Source organism: Juglans regia, chromosome 4 (genome assembly GCF_001411555.2).
Source record: "Juglans regia cultivar Chandler chromosome 4, Walnut 2.0, whole genome shotgun sequence".
Taxonomy (NCBI): domain Eukaryota; kingdom Viridiplantae; phylum Streptophyta; class Magnoliopsida; order Fagales; family Juglandaceae; genus Juglans; species Juglans regia.
The window spans coordinates 30,536,328-30,545,217 of NC_049904.1; the positions used below are offsets into that span (position 1 = coordinate 30,536,328).

General features: G+C 34.8%; 1 protein-coding gene across 3 annotated transcripts; it reads left to right on the plus strand.

The window, feature by feature from the left end:
- Window positions 1-1,586: 1,586 nt before the first annotated feature.
- On the plus strand, window positions 1,587-8,674 carry LOC108982977 (splicing factor 3B subunit 2). Of its 3 annotated transcripts, none has more exons than XM_018954474.2 (19): window positions 1,587-1,912; window positions 2,769-2,888; window positions 2,994-3,125; window positions 3,239-3,301; window positions 3,405-3,512; window positions 4,035-4,112; window positions 4,495-4,587; window positions 4,741-4,827; window positions 5,300-5,401; window positions 5,515-5,634; window positions 5,746-5,808; window positions 6,032-6,171; window positions 6,364-6,445; window positions 6,554-6,612; window positions 6,705-6,750; window positions 7,290-7,381; window positions 7,475-7,544; window positions 7,717-7,788; window positions 8,445-8,674. In XM_018954474.2, exons 1-18 carry the CDS (start codon window positions 1,703-1,705, stop codon window positions 7,786-7,788), a joined length of 1,737 nt encoding a protein of 578 aa, XP_018810019.1. In that variant the 5' UTR covers window positions 1,587-1,702; the 3' UTR covers window positions 8,445-8,674. The 3 variants fall into 3 exon arrangements, with proteins under 3 accessions (XP_018810019.1, XP_018810018.1, XP_035545465.1); XM_018954473.2 differs by lacking the exon at window positions 8,445-8,674 and adding an exon at window positions 7,945-8,143; XM_035689572.1 differs by lacking the exon at window positions 8,445-8,674 and having other exon boundaries at window positions 1,588-1,912; window positions 7,717-8,019.
- Window positions 8,675-8,890: the final 216 nt, after the last annotated feature.

Genomic DNA, 8,890 nt, shown 5'->3' on the forward strand with positions numbered 1-8,890 from the left:
CCAGTAATTAAATAATTAATGATGCTTTGGAAAATATGATTAATGTATTCCAAATGAACAGTTTAACGGTTTACCAAAAGTCGCAAAAGTTGACAAGTTTTATTAGCATTCAAAGCAGCTAACATTTTTTTTTTTTGTTTTAGAATAATGCTACTCATTATTTTTTTTTATTATTAATTTTTTTTATAATGTGATATTAAATTATTAAAAATTATTTATTATATTTTATTTATAAAACTATCATATAATTTTGTGTCATAAAAAAAGTGATAAATAGATTTTTTTTATTTAAATAGAATTTTCTGATCTATTTTATTTGATTAGATAACCTTTTTTTAGATAATATTAAATATATAAGTAATTAAATAATTTTTATTCTATATGTATACTCTTTCTCTCTTAGATTTTATAATTTAAGACAAAATCTTTAACTTATTTTATTATACCAATTAGGTAAAAAAAAATTTATTCACATTAAAATAGTACTTATTTGGACAAGTCTTGTACTCTGGTTAATTTTTATAATGATAATTACCAATGTTTTAGCATTAATTTAATTCTCAAATATTAATTATATCACAGAATTTGAACTCAATTTATAACATTACCCTTCAAAAATTATATATGTAATCACTTTTATTTATTTTTTATGACGTCACTTTTTTAATATAAAATGATTATTTTAATCAATTATATAAGTATAATGTATAAAGAATATTATATGATTATAAATAGTAAAACTTTTTAAAAAATTTGTACGAAATTTATCTGTTTTTTTTTGTTTGGTTGAGAAAACTCCACAGTCCACACCCACGTTTGGTAGTGCCGATTATTGATGTTCACGTGCCAACAGCCTCACATGTAGGGGTGTAAGTTGAAACTGGAATACTGAAAAATCGGTTCGGACTGGACCGGACCGGTTTTATTGGTTTTGAACCGATCCGGTCCGAGACCGGTTCTTAGAATGTGAAAACCGGCCGGTTCCGATCCGGTTCTGATTTTAGAATTTTTCAGACCAGATCGGACAGGATCGGTTGATAAAAAAAAATAAAAAAATAAAATTTATATTATTGTATATATAAATTTTATACAAAATTTTTTATATATATTAATATATATAAGTTTTATATATTATGTATAATTATAATTTTTTATGTGAAAGTTTTATATATAATTATATATATTTATATATGAAATAATTTCTTATTATAATTTATAAATTATTACATAAAATGTTAATACTAAATCACTAAAAGTTTATAACTAATACTAATATATAACTTATAATAAAAGTATAAAACAATATTTTTTAAATTAATTTTTTTTTTTATAAACAAATTTATAATGACAAATTGTGAAACTTATATTTTAAAAAAAATCGAAAAATCAGACCGAATCCGGAAATTGGTAAAACCGGAAGTACCGGTTTAGGAGGATAACCGGTACGTAATCGGTTTTGAAAAATATAAAACCGATACATACTGATTCTGTCTTAGATTTTATCCAAAATCACATCGGACCGGACCGGTTACACCCTTACTCACATGTTTCAAGTTTTTCGGATATTTCTCGATCAAATCGGACGGCCCGTAAGCGTCCTTTTTCTTTCTCATCCATTCCTCCCTACCTCCCGAGTCCTGCACATCTTACTGTTACGCTCAGAACCCTTTCGATTCGTGCCAGTCTCAACGCACACCCGAAGATGGTCGCGGAAACTCTCCCGCTCCCGAACGGAGATCTGAGCTTCAACCCTAATCCGAAATCCGCCAAGAAGTCGCGCGACAGCGAGAGGCGTCGTCGCCGGCGGAAGCAGAAGAAGAACAGCAAGGTCTCCCAGGCGGCTGACCCCTCTTCCGTAGACGATAGCGACGCTCCCGATGATGATTCCAAGGAGAATAACCATCCTCAGCTGGTTTTTCCTCTCGCTCTCTCCCTCTAGTATCCTCTTTGTTTAAAATTCTAGTTGATTATTCGGGCTCAGAAATTGTTTATTCTACGTGCTTTTGTGTGGCTGTTATGAACCTGTGATAACTGAAATAAAGCTGGAGTTGGAGATTTTTTAGTGGATTTTGGAAATGGATAGGCCACATTAGGGTTTTTGGTTAACATCTGGTCCGTGATTCGCGTCGTGCTTATTTTGTGTGTTTGTTTGTCTAGAGAGTGGCGGAAAACGAAAAAAATGTGTCAAGGAAATGTCAGGGATCTATATTCAATCATGTCGAGAAATAAAGTGACCGTGCTTTTGTAAACTTGAATAGAGTGAACATAAGCTTCAAGTGTTAGTCCTCCATTTTTCAACACTTGGAGGAATTCTTTGTTTTGATTCAACTCTGTTTGGGGAGGGATAAAGGAAATGCAGATTGAAACCCTACGGATTCATAGTCTCATGGTGATTATTATTGGGTATTGTGTTTTCATTTTACTTCTAGAATCTGGTTAAAGAAAGTGAAAGGAATTGGGTTTAGTAATCCTTTTGGAGGGATTATTAAACCCAATTCCTTTCATTTCTTTCTATTATGGAGCTTGGTTGATTTTTGTTGTTAATTTCAGTTTTTTTTTTTTTTCACTTTTACTTTTGAAGAGGAATAATTGAGTAAAATATATGTTTCATTTTCAGTTTAGGCTGATGATCTCCCATTTGCTTGAAAAGCTTATTAAGATCTTATAATAGATCCATATTGTTGTTGTTTGATGCTTTCAGAAACCCAGTAGTTTTTATACGTGGATCTGAACATGTGTATTACTCTTAATTTCATTGAACAATTTAGCTTGTGGAGCAAGTTGAAGTGGAGTATGTCCCAGAGCAGGCAGAGCTTGATGATGGCATTGATGAAGAATTTAGAAAAATCTTTGAAAAGTTCAGTTTCCGTGAAACTGCTGGTATTCAGGTAAATGGAATTCTTTATTGTCTTAGTGCAATTTTACATCTCGTAATTATTCTAACCTTTTTGTTAAGGAAATTAGTCTGATGGATTGATATTCTTCTCATCCAGGAGAATGATATCAAGGATGAATCTGCTCCAAATGCAGTCTTGAGCAAGAAGGCCAACTCAGACTCAGACTCAGAAGAGGAAGAACAGGATAACCAACAAAAAGAGAGAGGTGTGTCAAATAAGAAGAAAAAGGTATGAACAGCTCTTTATTGTTTTGTTATTTTTTCGTTATTGTCATCTTATCATCAGGGTATCAAGTTTTGTTATAAAAAATGATAAAGGAATTCTTTTCTTATCTTTTTCAGCTTCAACGGCGGATGAAGATTGCTGAATTGAAGCAAATATCCTCAAGGCCGGATGTTGTTGAGGTATGGATATTTGATTGTGATTTTTTTGCTTCTTCAAAATCTTCTTTTGTAACGTTACCTAAATATACATATGTTTTATATGTATCCTCTTATTCATTTCCAGGTGTGGGATGCAACCGCTGCAGACCCAAAGTTGCTGGTTTTTTTGAAATCATACCGAAATACTGTACCAGTCCCTAGGCATTGGTGCCAGAAGAGGAAATTTTTGCAGGTTAACTAGCCTCACTAGAATTGAAGACTTATGGGTTGAAATGTGCATACATGATTGATAAATAAAGTGAACATGTGGGGTTTAGGAAATAGGGGGTGGAAGATCACGCTGATAGGGTTTCTCTTATATGTATATATGTGGTTCTTGCAGGGGAGCTGCTGTGACAATCATGGAGCCCGGACTTGTAGGTGTTTGGCAATGGGCACCCTTATATGATTTCCCTTTTTATGTATTCACTAGTATGGTTGAGGGCTGTAGACATTATATGATGCCATTCATGGGGAATTTTAAGTTTTTAGTTCTATCAGAACCTTTGCATGATAGATATTGGGGATTTGTTTACAGTTAAAGGTGCTAATTAATCTGCTTTGAATTTACAGATGATTTTCGGTAGTGCTTAATGCTCCGGCTGAATTCCTCTTAATTTTGAAAGAATCTAATTACCAACCTGATTTAGATGCAGAATTGATTCCATATTTGTAATTACTTGTATCTCATCGGGCATTGGGTATTGTTTTGCAGGGAAAGCGTGGTATTGAGAAACAACCTTTTCAGCTTCCTGATTTTATTGCTGCAACAGGAATTGAGAAAATCAGACAGGCAAGTCTACTTTCATGAGTTCCTTCGTGCGAATGAAGAATAAATCTTGTGTTGCTCTAAGACTACCTTATCCGTGTCAAAATAAATATATAAGTTTTCTATAGCTGTTTTCACCCCTAGCTATGGTCCACGGTGTTGATACTTTTCTGTTCTTAATCTGGAAACTCCTTTTCTCAGAAGGCCAATGGAGATGAGAATGCAACTTCGATATCTCATCTCTCATCCTTTCATGATGTTTTCAGTGAACCGTATCCATCAACATCGGACTTTTATTTGAGATCTTTTTAGGGGTTTTATTCCAGCATGACTCATCTGCCAATATATATGCATCTCACCATGTCTGATAATGACCAGTTACATTGTTTCCTGTTGGTCTGTACAGGCATACATTGAAAAAGAGGACAGTAAGAAGTTGAAGCAGAAGCAACGAGAGAGGATGCAGCCGAAGATGGGAAAGATGGATATAGACTATCAGGTTTTTTTTGGTTGTTATTTTTTGTTTATGAATAACTGACCTTATATAGTTATTTTTAGATTCTTTTGTCTTCATGTCTCGTTTCAGCTGCTGCGTGTGTTCAGAATGATTCTTTCTCGTCTAATTAGCCTTTTTATGGTTACTATTTGTTAGGTTCTCCATGATGCATTCTTTAAATACCAAACTAAGCCAAAGCTTACAAGCCTTGGAGATCTGTATCATGAAGGGAAAGAGTTTGAGGTATCGCTCTTTTTTCTTTTTTTCTTTTTTCCGGGCATATGTTTTATCTGTAGCTTATGGAGATATTGGCAAAACTTTATCTTTTATGATGACTGAGAAAAAAAGGATTAACTTGATCTTTTCTTTTCAATATTTGGGTGAATGAATATAATCTTACTTTTAGATTCAACATACCCGTTAGTCTTGTAGGTGTTTCCTCATATACGTCCTGTGTGCTTGGACTATGGCTATTCCATTTATTCAATATATATTACTTTTACCAATAAAAAAAAAAAGAAAAAGAAAAGATTTGGGTGAATGAATGTATTCTTGATGTATATATAATAATATAATTGGTCTACATGCTCATCATCTTCTATTCCCAGGACATCAAAACTACTTACATAGTAGGGTCATAACCTTAAGAAAGATGGTTTTGGTAGACTGCAACTTAGTGGGTGATTTAAATTGTATTCTTTTTCCTGGTTTATAGGTGAAGTTAAGGGAAATGAAGCCAGGCATGCTGTCACAAGATCTGAAAGAAGCCCTTGGTATGCCAGATGGTGCTCCTCCCCCATGGCTCATCAACATGCAGGTTTGTTTGTTTTTTGTTTTTTTAACACATGTGGACCCTTTCTTCCCTTTTCTTCTTTCTTTTTAAAGGTTATTGCCTTCTGTAATATTTGTCTACTGTCAATGTTTGTTCAGAGGTACGGTCCGCCACCTTCATACCCACATCTGAAAATTCCTGGGCTGAATGCTCCTATACCTCCTGGAGCTAGCTTTGGTTACCATCCTGGTGGCTGGGGCAAGCCTCCTGTTGATGAAGTAGGTTTCTTAGCATTGATAGCTTCCTTATGTGCCCTACTGTTTATGTTCATGTTTTAGTTCCGCAGCTTTCTGTAAATAATCACTTCACTGGTCCCTGTCTATGTTTAGTTTGGACGTCCTTTATATGGAGATGTATTTGGTGTTCATCAACAAGATCAGCCTAACTATGAGGTACTTTCACATAATATGGTTCTGCTTATGATTGGTTTAGTCATTTCTGTGTTTTTAGTTTTAATTTCTGAAGCTGACTAAGATGGCCATAATGAGGTGTCGGCTGGATTAATGTGAAGTTGAATAAGAATTCTGCATCCGATTTGGATTATTGACTGACAGGGTGGTTTATTATTGATTGAATACCATGCATGTTTTGATTATAAATTGTATTTTTGTTTAGGAAGAGCCAGTTGATAAGACCAAGCATTGGGGCGATTTGGAGGAGGAAGAGGAAGAGGAAGAGGAGGAGGAGGAAGAGGAAGAAGAGATTGAAGAAGAGGAATTAGAGGCCGGCATTCAATCTGTAGATAGCCTCTCAAGGTATACAGGATTCCTTTCATGACAATGTTCCCGATTCCTGTTTTTGTCCTCAGAGGTCTTATGGTTGAGCACCTCCACCTTTGGGCTAGGCTCTGCACACTTGTGTACTTAAATATCTTATTGTAGATCATTGCCTGATCCTGTATTGTATACTGCATTTTCCATTACTTATATGTGTTTTTTTCTTTTCAGCACTCCTACTGGTGTTGAGACACCTGATGTTATTGACCTTCGAAAGCAGCAGAGAAAGGAACCCGAGAGGCCTCTTTACCAAGTCAGTATAGTGATTTAAGACTGGCTCAGTTTTATTAACTGTCTGTTTGTATTTAATGCTCCAATTGATGATATCATCTTAACTGTCTTTGTTTGTGTTTTTTTAAAGGTACTTGAAGAAAAAGAGGAGAGGATTGCTCCTGGAACTTTGCTTGGAACAACGCACACGTATGCAATGTTTTTGTTTTAGTTTTTTTTCCCCTTTTTGCTCCTCGGTTTTATTGCTTTACATTTGTTTTATTGCACCTTTCTCCCTACAGATACGTTGTTAACACTGGCACTCAAGACAAGACAGCTGCCAAAAGGGTAAGAATGTCTATTTTGTTTTGAAATAAAAAAAAGTTGCGACCTTGGCAACTAAGCCCTTCTGGTTCTTTCTTGAGGAAGCTGATGTGCTTGATTATATTTATAGCTCATAAAAAACATCTAGCATTATAGGATGATGAACTCATGCATTATGCTTCTAGTCAAAAGTATTTTTCCTTTGTTATGCTGATATAAGATGTGAGTTTGAGGGTAGGAATGAGATAAAAGGTGGAAAAAGAGAATTACATGGAGGGCCACACTCTTACTTATTTAAAAGGCATATCATTGGATGGAAAAGCTTTCCACTTTATGACTATGTGAACGGTGCTTGGTATAATTCTAGAGAGGGACCCTGGGATCTAGGTACTCGCACAATCATCAAATTGGAAGATCATTGTCATAAATGTGGAAATTTTTTCTGAAGAATATGGTAATTGGATTTGAAGCCTCAGTGATCACAATTCACTTTCCAGCAAATTGGGATGTATTGATCTGTAAGAGTATGGTTCACTGGATACTAGTTGGTTCTATTCTTGCAGGTTGATCTGCTTAGAGGTCAGAAATCAGACAAAGTGGATGTCACTCTACTACCAGAAGAGTTGGAAGCCATGGAGAATGTGTTGCCGGCGAAGTAAGTGATATACTTCCATATTCCTATTATTACTATTGTTGTTTTAGCTTTCTATGGCAGAACGAGTTCTCAAATTTGTTGCTTTTTTCATAGGTATGAGGAAGCAAGAGAGGAAGAGAAGCAGCGGAGTCAGCGGGAAGATTTCAGTGACATGGTTGCTGAGGTGTGTCTCATATATTTATATATATATATATCAAATTTTTTTATAACAAATTTTTTGGAGGGAAACTTGGATACAAAAAGGGTCCTGTGGGATATACGAAATGAGCTTTCCCGCTTAAGTGGACTTTTCATTCGGATCTGTTCATAAGATACAAGATATATTATTTGTGCAGAATGAGAAGAAAAGGAAGCGGAAGATGCAGGAAAAGGACGGGAAGTCGAAGAAGAAGGATTTCAAGTTCTAGGTATGCCGCACTTGTGTTTCTGGCGAGATTAGCCAGGGCAATCATGCTTTACTTGAAGCTAGCACCATTTTCCAAGGTGTTTAGAATGTTGTTATTGCCAATTTGTGTTTTGAAACAGAGTAGTCAGACCTGTTATATACGTAACTTTCTATGTAGTGAACAAACCGGGACTTATCGTGCGTTCATTTGGATGGAAGTTTTGCAACATAACGGTACACGACGTATTGAGAATGGCCCTGATCCAAAAAAAGAAAGGAAAAAAAAAACTAATATATTATTTGCAGTTCCTACGTGTACATCCTGCATTTGATATGATGTAAGACGGCATTAAAAGAATACGATGGCCACTTCTTTGTGACGGTTGTTTTTTTTTTTTTTTAATTGAATAAAACTTTACGTATTTATGGTAAATGGCAAGATTAAAGATGAAGACTAGCCATCCATTGATCACATTTGAGAACTATTATTGATATAAAAAGATTATATAAAAATAAATTTATAAATTGACGTGATTTTATAATTTTTATTAGATTTTTTTATAATAAAAATAATTATATAATTTGATGTATCATATCAAATCACATCATGTCAATTTGTGATTTTTTAAAATAATAATAATAATAATAATGTTGAACTTATGGCTCAACTCACTTCAGGCCCCACGGTGACACTCATAATGGCTGTTCGGGGGAGATTTGGATGTCGCAGTCTCACGTGGTGAAGGTCAAAATGATGAGTCGCGGACCATAATCATGGCACTAAAGATCGTATTCGTGTGTCACGAACCTTGATGAAGGATGTTTTGTATTTCTTAACTAATCTCTAGAGGAAAGGGTTGAATTGGACTTTTGGTTTTGCAATTTGGAGGGGACCCTTTCCCTTTTATTTTATGGCATGGACAAAGCATCCAAAGCCAAAAAGTGAAAAAAGATGGGCGATTCAAATGTGAATCATCGTCATAATCTATGGGCAACTTTATTGATGTTGTCCAACAACTTCTTCACCATTAAGAAGAAGAAAGAGCAGAGATGCTGTGGTTAATTTCATGTTTAATTAATTAGTCCATAAACTTTCTTTGTTTTGCCAACTGCCCCCACTTTTG